Source organism: Crotalus tigris, unplaced genomic scaffold (assembly GCF_016545835.1).
Source record: "Crotalus tigris isolate CLP2741 ecotype Arizona unplaced genomic scaffold, ASM1654583v1 scf7180000017551.9496454, whole genome shotgun sequence".
Taxonomy (NCBI): domain Eukaryota; kingdom Metazoa; phylum Chordata; class Lepidosauria; order Squamata; family Viperidae; genus Crotalus; species Crotalus tigris.
In genome coordinates this window covers 4,329,285-4,343,454 of record NW_024096469.1, presented here as the reverse complement: position 1 = coordinate 4,343,454, position 14,170 = coordinate 4,329,285, and the positions used below count along the sequence as shown (strand labels likewise).

Here is a 14,170-nt window from a genome sequence, read left to right as displayed (position 1 = left end):
GGATTTTGGGGGAACTAGAGTCCTTTGAAATAATATGTCTGGTATCTCAGTGGTAAAAATACATTTTAATTGTGACTTTATTTTTAACAGTTCATATTCTTCCTGTATTTTAAAGTTTTTATTTTATGAATCTCATAAAATTGTACTATAGGACATCAATAAAAACATAGTAGAACAAATGTATTTTACTTAAGGATCAGAATGTTTCCTGACAGTGTTGTTATATAATAACTATTAACTTGTAGGTTATGCAAAGCTACCTTTCAAATGGTTTGACTACCTCAGGGAAACAGGTTCAGTAGCAGCCCCTGTCAAATTCTTTAACAAGGTAAGCTGGCACACAGACCAGAAATTTGATCATCGTAACATGCCTATACTTTCTTTGTTTTCCTGCCTCCTCTCCCTGAACCAGAAATTGCCTAGGATAGCTATTATAGAAAATGTTTTAAAAATGGAAAAGAGAATTTGTGTGAGGTATACTTTTTCATTAATTCAGCATCATAGCATGGCACTCTAGTAACTCCAGAAACTCATTTGGGATTATTTTATGGAATATGAATAACTTTTATCTGAATAGGAATTTTGAATTGAATAGAGTGATTCTTGGTATGTTTGCACCTGTCTTTTTCCTGAGGACCCCCCCCCCCCCGGTCTTCATAACAATTAACTGAGAGACAGTCCTCAACCTAAATCATGTAGGAGTTTCCTGATTAAATGGGGATTAGAATTCTTGCCAGCCTTGGCTAGTTTTGGAAAAGTTAAGCGGGTCAGATCTAGTTAGGATTTGGCTGGAGGATTATGAGGAATGCAGGGTATAAACTTGACGGAGAAGTAAAGAAATGAAATAATTCTGGAGGAAGATAGTGGCAAAGTTCCACTATATGTCCACAAAGTCACTATGTAGAGTTGTGCTAAATAAAGTATTTTTATATAAAAAAAGCATTACACCTTGAAGCTTTAAAGCAGCCGCTTCCTTTACAAGGCTCACATGAGATCTCTGAAGACTGGACACAGAGCTGCTCTGAAATATAGTAATCTGCTATGCATGAATATACAGGCAGTCAGTGTCATAAAGAATCATTATATCTCACAAACAACCTATTTCTCTTGAGTTTTATGGAAAAGTAGGAGGGAGTGCTATTAAACCACCTGGAGTTTTTGCATGAAAGGTAGACTTTAAAGTTAATGATATACTGTATTAGTAAATAGACACACATGTCTTCTAGAGAATGTAGGTCAGTTTTTTTATCTTGGTATATAATTGTTTTGATTTACTATATAGAAAAGGGGGAAAAAAACAGAAGGGAAAAGAAAAAACTATCCAAAATATAGACATGGAAAATAGCTTAGTTTTAAAAGCAGCATTATCTTGATAGAGAAACAGTATTTCTCTATTAAGAAAGACCTGGTTCGTAGTGAAACATACATAATCAATCCAAGATTGTAAATCTGATGTGGCACTATTTTTTCATCATAAAACTCTAATCTTTTTTTATTGTGCCCCCAAACATAATTATGAATGCAGGAAGAAATTCCAAATATTTATAATTCAAAACCATATTCACATATTTAAATCAAATTACTCTTCCTATAACTGTGTTAACAGGCTTATAGATTTTAACAAAAATGAGACATGAAAAATAGCTTAGTTTTAAAAGCAGCATTATCTTGATAGAGAAACAGTATTTCTCTATTAAGAAAGACCTGGTTCGTAGTGAAACATACATAATCAATCCAAGATTGTAAATCTGATGTGGCACTATTTTTTCATCATAAAACTCTAATCTTTTTTTATTGTGCCCCCAAACATAATTATGAATGCAGGAAGAAATTCCAAATATTTATAATTCAAAACCATATTCACATATTTAAATCAAATTACTCTTCCTATAACTGTGTTAACAGGCTTATAGATTTTAACAAAAATGAGACAATAGTGGAGCAAGTCCTTATATGTATAGGTATTCACTCCATCATTTTATATCTTTAGCTTATTGAAATTGCTAGTCTTTTAAAAAACTACCTCAATCGTCCAATAAACATGAAGTGACTGCTGCCATACTTGTTCTGGACTAGTTGCAATTTCTGAGTAGTCTTCAGGTGCAGTCCCATGTAAAGTACATTGCAGTAATCCAGACAAGAGGTTACCAAAGTATGAGTGCCTAGAAGGCCAGAAAAGGCACAATTGCCACAGAAGACAAATCTAAACCACGGCTGCCATCTGCTCATCAATCAGGAGCTGTGAGACTAGGAGGAAACACAAGTTGTGCATCAGCTCAGTCGGGGGAAGTGCAACCTCATCCGAACCATTGCTCTGGCCTATATTGAACATATTACTTGGCCATATATACGCTCCTGATGTTCTAGAAAGTAGACGCTATAATTTTTGTAACTTTGTTTTTAATATTGGTAATGCTTAAGAATACTGATTCATGTCTCTTATATTGTTTGGATTCCATTCATATTATCTATTTGCCTATTACATGCATATATAATTCAGTCCCATACGGAAATGTAACTATCCAGCAAACAAGCTTTCCATAGCAATATCATGTTACATTTTAAGGGTAAAAATATTACCAAGTTTACTATATTTTTTTGTTGGGCTTCAGCTTCCCAAAACATTGGGGACTAATATGAATTGGTCTAGTCACAAATAGGCAGTCAGACTGCCTGACTAAATATACTGACTAAATGAAAACCAAAAAATATTGGAAATCTGATTATTATAAACTGAGAACAGAGACATGCCCCCCTCCCCAAAATCTTTTGGAAAGAGACTTTTTTCCCCTTTCATATCGTTTACAGAACATATTTCTTCTAAATGTGCAAGTACATACTTTTGTCCAATTCATCTTATCCTGCCTCTACTACATAAAAAAAGTAAATTAAACTTGAATCAATGCCAAATAATCTTTGTCTATGAGCTTCAAAGCATGGGATTTATACCCAGATTGTACTGTATATAAGTGCTGGTTCTGGGAGTTTGAATGCTCCCACTTATTCTCTCTGATTGTTGCTTGTGTAATATCAGAAGATCGGGAATGTCCAGAGGCTATGAATAGAATTACTAAGACGAGAAAGCAATTTTTCTGTGAATTTTTTTTACAGTAAAGGTTTGATTTTCACACATAATGACTAGGTCCAATCGCATTAAGGCAGGATGTGATTTGTTTGGTGGGGATTCTGCACTTTATATGAACTCAGTCACGATGGATTGTAAATAGTGTTTAAGGCTTAATATGATAATGGAAGCCCATATGGTGTTTGTTTATTCAACAAACCGTAGTTAACAAATAATGGTTTGGGATGATGTACAAATCCACCATGTGTAAAAAATTTGATTATTTCCCTTTTCCAGGAAGTTCCAAACCATGGGTTTCACGTTGCAATGAAACTGGAAGCTGTGGATCTCATGGAACCTCGTTTAGTATGCGTGGCCACAGTAACTCGCATAATCCATCGTCTGTTGAGGATACATTTTGATGGCTGGGAGGATGAATATGATCAGTGGGTAGACTGTGAATCTCCTGACCTCTATCCTGTAGGGTGGTGTCAGCTAACAGGTTACCAGCTACAGCCTCCTGCATCACAGTGTAAGTTACTGTTGATCTTTTTTAGAATCTTCCATTTCTGATATTTAGCAGATTCCTAAGGCAATAATTTTGTCTTCATTTTTGAAATTCTACCAAGTTTCCAACTGCCTCAGTCATCTCAGACATTTGGTTAGTAATTCAGAATTGCCTGATCTAATTTGATTTGCTTTCAAAGTGTTCTTATAGCTTCAATTTTATTTTTACATATGTTGAAAAACTAAGAACTTGTATATTAATATTAATGTGTATCATTAAAAGCATTCAAAGAAGTTGCTCACACTTTGAGTAGGCATTGGCCTTAAATTATATTGCATGTAAGTGCTTCCTATAGTATCTTTATTGGCTAGAGCATTTTATCTGTGTGGAAAACTGTGTTTCCTAACTATTTTGAAATATGCTGTGAAATTTGTTAAAGCAGTATCTTCTTTTTTTAAATATCAGCTTCAAGAGATAGCCAATCAAGTTCATCAAAGCAGAAGAAAAAGTCTAAATCACAGCAGTACAAAGGACACAAGAAAAGTGGGTAACAGATCTGGTTTTGTTTTGTTTTTTACTCTACATTAAAAAGATCTGTCGTTTTCTTTCAGGACATTTTTGTATGTAAATGCTATTTGGGGGAAATAGCAATGTAGATATCTACTGTGATATAAAGGAAACTGCAATAACATTATTTTTATACTGTGACAGTTTCTTTTTATTTCTTCTGATCAGATTTGAAATAAAAATAAGATGGATTAAATATGTCATTGAGCAAGCTTTTTCGTAAAAGTAATAAAATTACTGTAGTTTCTTCAGCTTCACACAAAGCCTGCTTAAGGACAAACAAAGAGCATTTTTAAATAAAAAGATGGGCAAGTTGTGTGGAGTTACAGTTGAGCGTATATACTTTTTGTTGAAGAAAAATTTCTGTTGAGATTTATGTCAATATTTCCTTGCCTGCATTGACATTAACTTCGATATTCTTTCTATATTGTTCCATTTAGTTGTCATACTGGTATCTCATCTTAAAGATGAGCATTTTTGGTAGCATTTTAAAAAGCCAGCAAGATTAATGTTTAAAGTTAAATCTGTGACTCTGACAAACATTGAAAAGACATATCTCATAGGAAACTGTTGTGAAGTTATATAAGTCAGATTAAGTTGTAATTTAAAACTACATTTTGAATAGAAATACATATATAAAGTTTATTTTTTCTTAATGGCCTGATCCTCATGATACTTTATACTTTCATTTCAATCTGAGTAGCCTTCACTGAATTGAACTAGTATTCTAGAGCCACTTTGGTCTAGTGGTTAAAGCACCAGGCTAGAAAGCAGGAGACTGAGTTCTAGTCTGGCATTAGCCATGAAAGCCAACTATTTGAGCTTGGGCCAGTCACTCACTTTCAGCCCAACCCACCTCATCTTGTTGTGATGGGGAAAATAGGAGGAAGAAGGTGTGTTGAATGTTCACTGCCTTGACTTACTTATAGAAATAATAAGGGTGAATTAGAAATAAATAAATACATTCTTGTGGTGGCAGCCTCTTGCATGTTCACCTCTGAAAATAAATCCGCTTTCATTTCAGATTGCAAAATCATAGTTTGCATCCAGGAATAAACAAGTTTATTGATCATGTTTGTGATACTTCACAAACTTCAACAGCTTGATGTGCTTCCTAATTCACAGATTATGTGAAACTACTTAATTCTATTTTGGATATCATGACTAACTTTTCAGTAAATGAAGAGGAGAGAGTGAAGAAATGAATGGTATAATTTCTAGGTTCTACAACTTCTGTATGGCAAATTGAGTGTTGAATGTGCAAACTAGGCCAGGGGGACTTAATTTTAGAATAAATGTGCATAAGATTGCACTACACAAAAATTTCAGTACAAAGTAGAATGATCTTTATTCATTTATTAGCATTTATTAAGAAGCTGCATTTAAATTCACATTTTTGAGAAACCTACTTGAATGTTTTTGTAATAAATTTTATTTTCTGTACGTGCAAGGATTAAATATACTATGACTCAAATTGAAACATTTGTAAACATTTGTAACAGTAATAATTATAAACATACATAAGATTTCAAGAACATGTTGAAAACTGCCTTGATCATACTTTCCCAATCTAATGTCCTCCAGTTGTGTTAGTACAATTTTCAAAATTTCTACCTTGTATTGGAATTTTGAGAACTGCAGTACCATTACATTTGGAAGGCACCAGGTAGCGGAAAGTTATAACCCTAACTCCTTCATTATTGTTTTCTAACTTGATGATCATCACAATATTTAAGTCTGATGGCTAGATTAAATGCCATTTGTTCACTTCAATTGTTAGTAAATGTTTGCAAAGCGTGAATTTTATTTCAAAGTAATCACATCAAAAAGACAAAACAATAAAACCATATTGTGACTCAGATTTGTAAACATGAGGGCCATCTTCCAGTACTTTTTTAATGGATAAAGCTGAGATACAAATGCATATTCTCTCAGTATTGAAGGTGAGATGTTGTTTAACTGGGATACCACCAATGTGACATGTAATTTTCGGCGGCAGGCAGGCAATCTTTCAAAATTTTACTGTCATGTAAGCAGAGCCAAACCTATGGATAATTCTCATTTTGGCATGAATATTGATCCATATTGGACAACAATTTTGTATGGTATTGATTTTAGAGTAGCAAGATTTTAGATACTGCAGTTGTGCTATGGTAGGAACTGGTTTAAAAAATAGATCCCTTGTCACTGGTATAGCCACTAAAAAGCATGCAATAAGTAACAAGTGAAACTTTGAATGATAAGTTGGCTATTAAAATTTCTTCTGAAACTTTTAAGTTTGTTACTAGAATGTGTTCATTACCAAAGCAACAAAACCACTTTTACTTTGGAGATGTTACAGATGAATAATATTTATCCACAAATGCATTTGAAGGATAAATCTTAAAAACTTATTCAAATGTAGTAATAATTACTTTCAGGATTTAGCATCAAACAATTTTAAGATGGAATTCATAACTGTGATTTTTTTTACACCAAACAGTGTTAAGAAGGAGGGTATCCCTCAGGCCTGCTAACCATGCCTTTTTCTTTGTACTAAGGATAATGAGGGTGGGGTTGGGTGATGAAGCCACCCTTTTTACAATCCAGGGTTATAAGGTCTGCAATCAGAATATTGTTCCCAGACAGCCTAAACACCTTTGAGATTAGAAAGTAAAAGCTAATTGAATTCAGAGGATAGGTGAGCAAGTAATTTCTGTAAAGCCGACTTGTGCAAAAATACTGGAAAAAATGGTGCCTGCACTATAGCATTTCTAACAGCCTGAGAAGTGCTGACAGTCCCATTCTAGTTCAAGAGAGGATGCTTTTTTCCTGAGGAGAAAAAAATGGTTATCACTTTTGTTGAAATCTTGTACACCTGGACTTTGGAGTCTAAAAATTAAAATTCAAAGTATCTGTTTGGGGTTTGTATGTTTTAGCTCTTCATGGTATGAAGCCAGTTTGAATTAAAGTACAAATGACTAAGAGCGATATTCTCAATTTTAATTTTGATACCAAATACATATCTTAATACTTTTCTTACCCTTCTGTCATCCCAGTTACTTATATATTCTCTATAGTAATGAATTTGTCTAGTCTGCCTCAAAACAGACTATGAACAGATACAGTCACGCAATAGTATGTGAAACTTGATTAAGACAATAATTATTGCTCATATTGCATATCACTTAATTGATATTGAGAGCAATCTTTGTTATGACATTAGTTCCTTGTTTGTACTATTCTGAAAGCATTAAAAGGGGACAAGAATGGGATTTTTTTATATCTGGAGTTGGTTTGTCAGTTTTAACTCAGCAATGTTAAATCAGAGATATGGCTCAATGTTTCTCAACCTTGACAACTTTAAGATGAGTGGACTTCAACTCATGCTGGCTGGGGAATGCTGGGAGTTGAAGCTCACTCATCGTAAAGTTGCCAAGGTTGAGAAATACTGGTATAGGTGATTAAGAGAATTAAATAGTTTTTTGTTAGAGATGTAAGGTAAGGTGAAAACATAACACATGGTAACAGATGGATGCCTCGTAGAATCTTTTGATTTTGCCACAAATCACCAGAGTTAACTTCTAAGTGAATCCCCTTGGCTTTTATTGATGGAGATTAGGACCTATACAGTAAGAGAAGCACCAAGTGGAGGCCATTCTCAGTGAGTGCTTAGTCTTGCGTTACCTCAATGCACTGATATAAGTGTTTTACTTTAGTTTGACTTGATGTTTAGAGAGGAAGATACCAGTTGGGAAGAAGCCTGTCAGTTTGTCGAGCGGCCTCATGACAGGTGGGGTATGGAGGAGCTTCTCTGGTGATGAAGAGTTGACTCCTCAGTATCGAACCCTTCCAGCACAGACATCCCCGGAGGCCTGCCAGCCTCCCCGGACTAGCAGAGAGTTCAATCCCTGCCTCAAAACAGGTAATTGGTCATGTAAAAAAAAAAACAACCTCATGATATGAGAAGAAAGTTGACTGAGGACCAAGCATGGTCAGGCATGTAACATGCTGGCTCACTGCCACCCTCACTTTTCATCTAAAAACAGCAAGAACATTCATATCAGCCCATGAGCCCATCTCATTGAATTAATCACAAGTGTCAAGTCCCTGATTTCTGTGTAGCCTAAGAATTCTCCAGAAGAGAAGATAGAAATAGAGTGAATGTATTGAGGCAAGAGGGTTAAGTGCTAAGAGGCTGTTAATATTGACCTTTCATAGTCTGGGCATGATATCTGAAAAACACAAAGTGCGAAGAAACTGTTTTTATTGTTGGAGGGAATTTTCAAAAGCTTAATGTGATTCACTTTTTTAAAAACTGCACTCATGTTTTTAGATCCAAAAATTGATTGTAAAACGAGAAATGCTTTTCTCTATAAGTATTTGACCATTTAGACAAACAAGAGAAAAATAGTGTATTAGTATGACTTGAGGCTCATTTAAGGTTCAGATAAGGTGCATTAGGCTGACACAAATGTCAGTCTGTGCTGAAAGTGGTTAGCTAATAAAAAATAAACTTGGGAGGCTATGTTGCTTCAGTTTTTGTCAGTGGAGAATAGCACTGTTAATTTTTTTTCTCTTGTGGAATGGGTAGCACTATATAAGGAAAGGATATGCTTGAATTTTTAAACAAACCAATTTATAGTTTACTGTAATAAAGGTGTGTAGTTGAAAAGGTTCCTTTTTCTGTGTGTTCCACAAAATACAGAGTCTTGGCTAGATCATAGATTTCATTCTACATATAATCTGATTCATATCTGAAGTGAAACATACAAAATTTTACGGTATGTTCTGTTCCATTGTAAGAAATCCTTCTATCTTCTCACTTGGCAGGACCTAGACACTGCTATGTAACATGTTCCAGTGAATAGATAGGTGCATGTCCCAAGTAATGAAGATCTCTACCTAACCTATTATTTGCATGACATGAATCAGGTTTTATCTGCTGTCTGCAAATAGCTACCTTGATACACAGTAGGGAAGGCCTATTTTATACCATGCAACAAGATGCATATGCCTGATAGTGTCTAGTCATTGAAGAAATATGAATTCTGATAAGGTACTTGATTATACTAGTTTCTGCTGGGGTGAAACAGAAGAACTTAGGTGTGTTTTCTTTGGGATGTATTTGATTTATCCATATGATTTGTCACTACATCCCTATCTAATTATTTTCATTTACTTGGCTAATGCTAACTATTAGAGCATTTTATAATTACTAAATGAAACGAAATGTTTAACATCTGCTTTATTTTCACGAATGCTACACTTCATGTTTTCTTCAAAACAATCAAGAAACAAATCTTGTACATTATGCATCCCCATCTTCCATTACATTTCTGTAGTGCATTGAACCAAACACTACACTTCGCTACTTCAAACGCTAATCTTATTATCTGGAATAAATATGTTTCTAATTATGATTATGTTTAAAATGTTAATGTTAAATTTGTTGTATTTCAGCACAACGTAGTCTTCAGGCATTTTTTTTTAAATGGGGACAGGTATCTTGGATGTCATCAAGCTAATTATTTTAATATGTTATTGTCTTAATATGATTTATCTTGGACATTTGGTAGCAATGCCTTACACTGCATTTCCAGAATAGCAAAGGTTAGAGATAAGAGATTGCTACAGGAGCTCACTGAATTTATAAACACCAGAAAGAAATATATTGCTTTGTAAAAGGAGAAAGGTAGCCAGTCAGCCCAACTTATCTCACAGGGTGGTTGTTGTAAGGAAAATAGGAGGAGGAAGGAGTATTGGTATGCTTGTCGCCTTCAGTTATTTTTTTAAAAATAATAAAATTGAGAAAAAAATAAATGAAATGAAATAAAAATATAATATCTCCAATCAGGGTTACATACAGAATGCCTCATGCATATATAAGAATCCTGTCTTGGTTTGGATTTTTCAGTGCATGTTCCTCCATTTTGAGGTAAACCCTTTATTAATCATTTTAAAGAGTCTTAATCGCATGAATTAACCATGCTGGTAGACTTGAAGCAGCTATTTGGTAGGATGAAATCTATAGCTCTTGACAATAATTACTTATTGTAGGGTTATCACAATTTATGGTCTTTCAAAATGAAGTTCTCATCCCTTATCAGTCATCATATTGGCTAGATCTAGCCCTGTTAATCAGTCTCACCTGAATAGTCACACACCAGCCATGCTCACCTTAAGGAAATTATTTGAACTATGTGTTTCTAAAAATATTACTTTTCTGGTTTTTATATTTGAAGGATAGTTTCAGTAGGTACTTTTTAAACATCTCTAGCAGATTATTTGAAAGAATAAAAGTTACATATTTTTATTTTAACTATTTCATTTTAAAATGTAATGTTTGTCTTTATTTTAGAAACAAAAAATGTAAGACCAATTGAATCCTTAAAAGTGTTTATATATGAAATTCCAAGGACTTCAAAAGATGGCTCAGGCTTTAATGGTAAAATGTTGAATTTGATAAAAATCTCAAGAAATTCCCAGAATATGAACAATTTAGTCTTTCCAGAAAACATACTACTACTGTTAGTGGTTGTCTTTCCAAAGAGGAAAGACCCTTGATATCTACCATGTGGGCTTGTTTCTTTTATCTATGCCTCCCAGATTGATCAATTAATTTAATTATTTTCTATATATTTCAGGAAGCCTAAGGTGGCATTTGTAGGCTTCCCAGATGGTTCCCCATCCAAGTAGTTTTCCAACTCTGATTGTTGAAACAAAAATAGAAATAGTTTATTATACAGTACATTCAGAAAGTATTCAGACCCCTTCACTTTTGTCAATTTTGTTATGCTGCAGCCTGATTCTACACTTGTTGAAATTCTTTTTTCTCACTAATCTACACTCAGTATCCCATAAGAACAAAATGAAAACAAAATTTTAGAAATGTCTGTAAATTTATTAAAAAGAAAAAACTGAAATATCACAGTGGCATAAGTATTCAGACCCTTGCCATTTCTCTTGCTGACATGTTTCTATACCTTCTGCCTGTTGTAAATTAAATTGATTGAACATGATTTGGAAAAGAACACACCTCTCTATAGACAATGCATACTATAGCAGAGCAAAAGCCATGAAGTCACAGGAATTGCCTGAAGAGCTCAGAGACAGGGTTATTGCAAGGCACAGATCTGGGGAAGGCTACAATAAAATTTCTGCTGCACAGTAGCCTCCATATTTCTCAAAGGAAGAAGTTTGGCACAACCAGGACTCTTCCAAGAACTGGTTGCCCAGTCAAACTGAGCAATCGGGGTAGAAGGGTCTTAATAAGAGAGATGACTTAGTAACAGATGGTCACTCTGTGAGTTCCAGAGATCCTGTGTGGAGATGGGACAGAGTTCCAGAAAGACAACCATCACTGCTGCCCTCCACAATCTGGGCTTAATGGCAGAGTGGCTAGACAGAAGCCTTTCCTCAGTGCAAAACACATGAAAGCCTGCTTGGAGTTTGCAAAAAAGCACCTGAAGGACTCTCAGATTGTGAGGAACAAGATTTTCTGGTCTGATGAAACCAAGATTGAACTGTTTGGCCTCAATTCTAAACATTACGTATGGAGGAAACCAGGCACCGCTCATCACCTGCCCAATACTATCCCAACAGTGAAACTTGGCGGCAGCACGATGCTGTGAAGGTGTTTTTCAGCAGCAGGGTCTGGAAGAGTGATCAGGGTTGAGAGAAAGCTGAATAGAGCAAAATAGAGGGATATTCTCAATGAAAACCTGTTCTACAGTACTCAGGATCTCAGACTGGGTTGAAGGTTCACTTTCCACCAGGACAACAATCCTAAGTAAACAGCCAAGACAACACAGGAGTGTCTTAGGGACAACCCTATGAATGTCCTAGAGTGGCCCAGCCACAGCCCTGACACGAACCCTATTGAACATCTCTGGAGGAACCTGAAAATGGCTATCCACCCACGGTCGCCATCCAACCTGACTGAGCTTGAGAGGATTTGCAAGGAAGAATGGCAGAAAATCCCCCAATCCAGGTGTACAAAGCTTGTTGCGTCATACCCAAGAAGACTCAAGGCTGAAATTGCTGCCAAAGGTGTTTCAACAAAATACAGAGTGAAGGGTCTGAATACTTATGCCACTGTGATGTTTCAGTTTTTTTCTTTTTAATAAATTTACAGACATTTCTAAAATTCTGTTTTCACTTTGTCATTATGGGGTACTGAGTGTAGATTAATGAGAAAAAAATGAATTTCAACAATTGTAGAATCAAGCTGTAGCATAACAAAATTGACAAAAGTGAAGAGAGTCTGAATACTTTCTGAATGTACTGTACATCTTCAGATTATGCCCTAAAAGTGCATGGTAATAGATTTTAAGTATGCAGGCCTAATGAAAAAAAATATCATAGCTTCCTTTCCCAATCTTTAGTTCTAAAACAATTTTCCACAGTGAATCTAATAAATTTGAGTAAAGTTACTATAGAGTAAGTATAATAAGCACAAATGAAATGAATTAAATAATCTGATAAGGATTGAAATGGGAATAAAAACATTATCGTGAGCCACAGGTTTCATTATTGTGAATAATATTGTAGTTGTTAATTTTTAAAAACTCTAAAGTTTTTTTTAATCTCCTTGAGAATATTGCTTATTATTGCATGTTCTTAATTTCATGGTAGTATTTCAACTTGCCTACAGTAGAATGGTGTGAACATTTGGAACAGGTGGAAATTTGCAACTTGAAATGCAAGAATAGTAAATGGCAAGGGTCATGGATTAATGAACAAAATGAAAGAAAAATAGTTATGTTATCTTTCTATGAAAGGAAGAGAAACGGAAGGGTGCAATATATATGAAAGAAAGTGGTCTAATCTTGGGCAAGATTTATTAGTAAGGACAGAGACCTGAAATCTGTGTTTAATTATGAGTAAAAAGTCTATAACAGTGGTTCTCAACCTGTTGTCATGGACCCCTGGGGGGACACAATGTCATCACAGGGGGTCCGTGAAGGCTTGAAGAAATGTTTTAAATGAGTTAAATGAATTAAGTCTTAATGGTCTATGGCAGTGGTTCTCAACCTGTGGGTCGGGACCCCATTTGGGGTCGAATGACCATTTCACGGGGGTCGCCAAACCATGCTGTCCGCCATTTTTTTCCCTTTTCCCTAGCTGTCCTACTCCCTCTTATTGGTGGCCACACCCACTTGGGGGTCACCACAACATGGGGAACTGTATTATGGGGTCACAGCATTAGAAAGGTTGAGAACCACTGGTCTATGGCCACAAAAGGTATTTAAAGAGGGTCCGTGGTGAAGAAAAGGTTGAGAATCACTAGTCTATAACATGTCAGACAGGGTGATGTGGTGTGATCTAGTTTGTTGTGAAGGCAAACAAAAGTAGAATTTTATAGTTAAATGAATGGCTGTAAGTTGAGGACTACCTCTATTAGAAAGCAGAAAGCCTTCAAGAGTCCCTCCTTGTCAAACTTAGTTTTCTCAGTTGCATGATTGGGACCAAACCTACGTCACTATCTACAAATGTATTTCTTACCACTTTTAGGAGAATTTAGTTCTTGGAACAGAGAAAATATTTGTGAAAGAAATGCCAATAAAGATGCCATTGTGGTACAATTATCCACCTTTTTATCTTGGTCTTCTTGTGCCATATCCGTTATTGGACGTTGGCGATCATGTTGGCAATCCTGTTTTTATCAGCAGCCGCACGAAAAAGTGCTGCTGAGTTTTGTCCAAACCAGTCCTTTAGATTTTGAAGCCATGATGTTCTTCTTCTGCCTGGACCTCGTTTGCCTTCAATTTTTCCCTGGAGGATTAAATGGAGTATGCCGTATTTTTCTGGGTGTCGCATCACATGTTCGAAATATTCTAATTTTCGTTTTTTAATTGTTTTGATGATTTGACAAAGAAGACCACAACCTACTACTTGATAAGATAGAAAAATGCAGGTTAGACAGCATCACCACCAGATGGATCCGTAGCTGGCTGACTGGCCGTACTCAGCATGTAGTCCTCAATGGAACCGCATCTACATGGAGGGAAGTGTGTAGTGGGGTGCCCCAGGGCTCTGTTCTGGGCCCA

At 35.5% G+C, this 14,170-nt stretch overlaps 1 protein-coding gene across 2 annotated transcripts in view; it reads left to right on the top strand.

Moving 5' to 3' along the window:
• Window positions 1-14,170, top strand: part of MBTD1 (mbt domain containing 1) — a 49,618-nt gene that overhangs the window by 26,028 nt on the left and 9,420 nt on the right. For both annotated transcript variants that reach the window (XM_039344106.1, XM_039344096.1), the window contains exons 13-15: window positions 246-328; window positions 3,362-3,596; window positions 4,038-4,115. In XM_039344106.1, coding sequence (XP_039200040.1) covers window positions 246-328; window positions 3,362-3,596; window positions 4,038-4,115 — 396 coding nt within the window. The remainder of the gene's footprint in view (window positions 1-245; window positions 329-3,361; window positions 3,597-4,037; window positions 4,116-14,170) is intronic.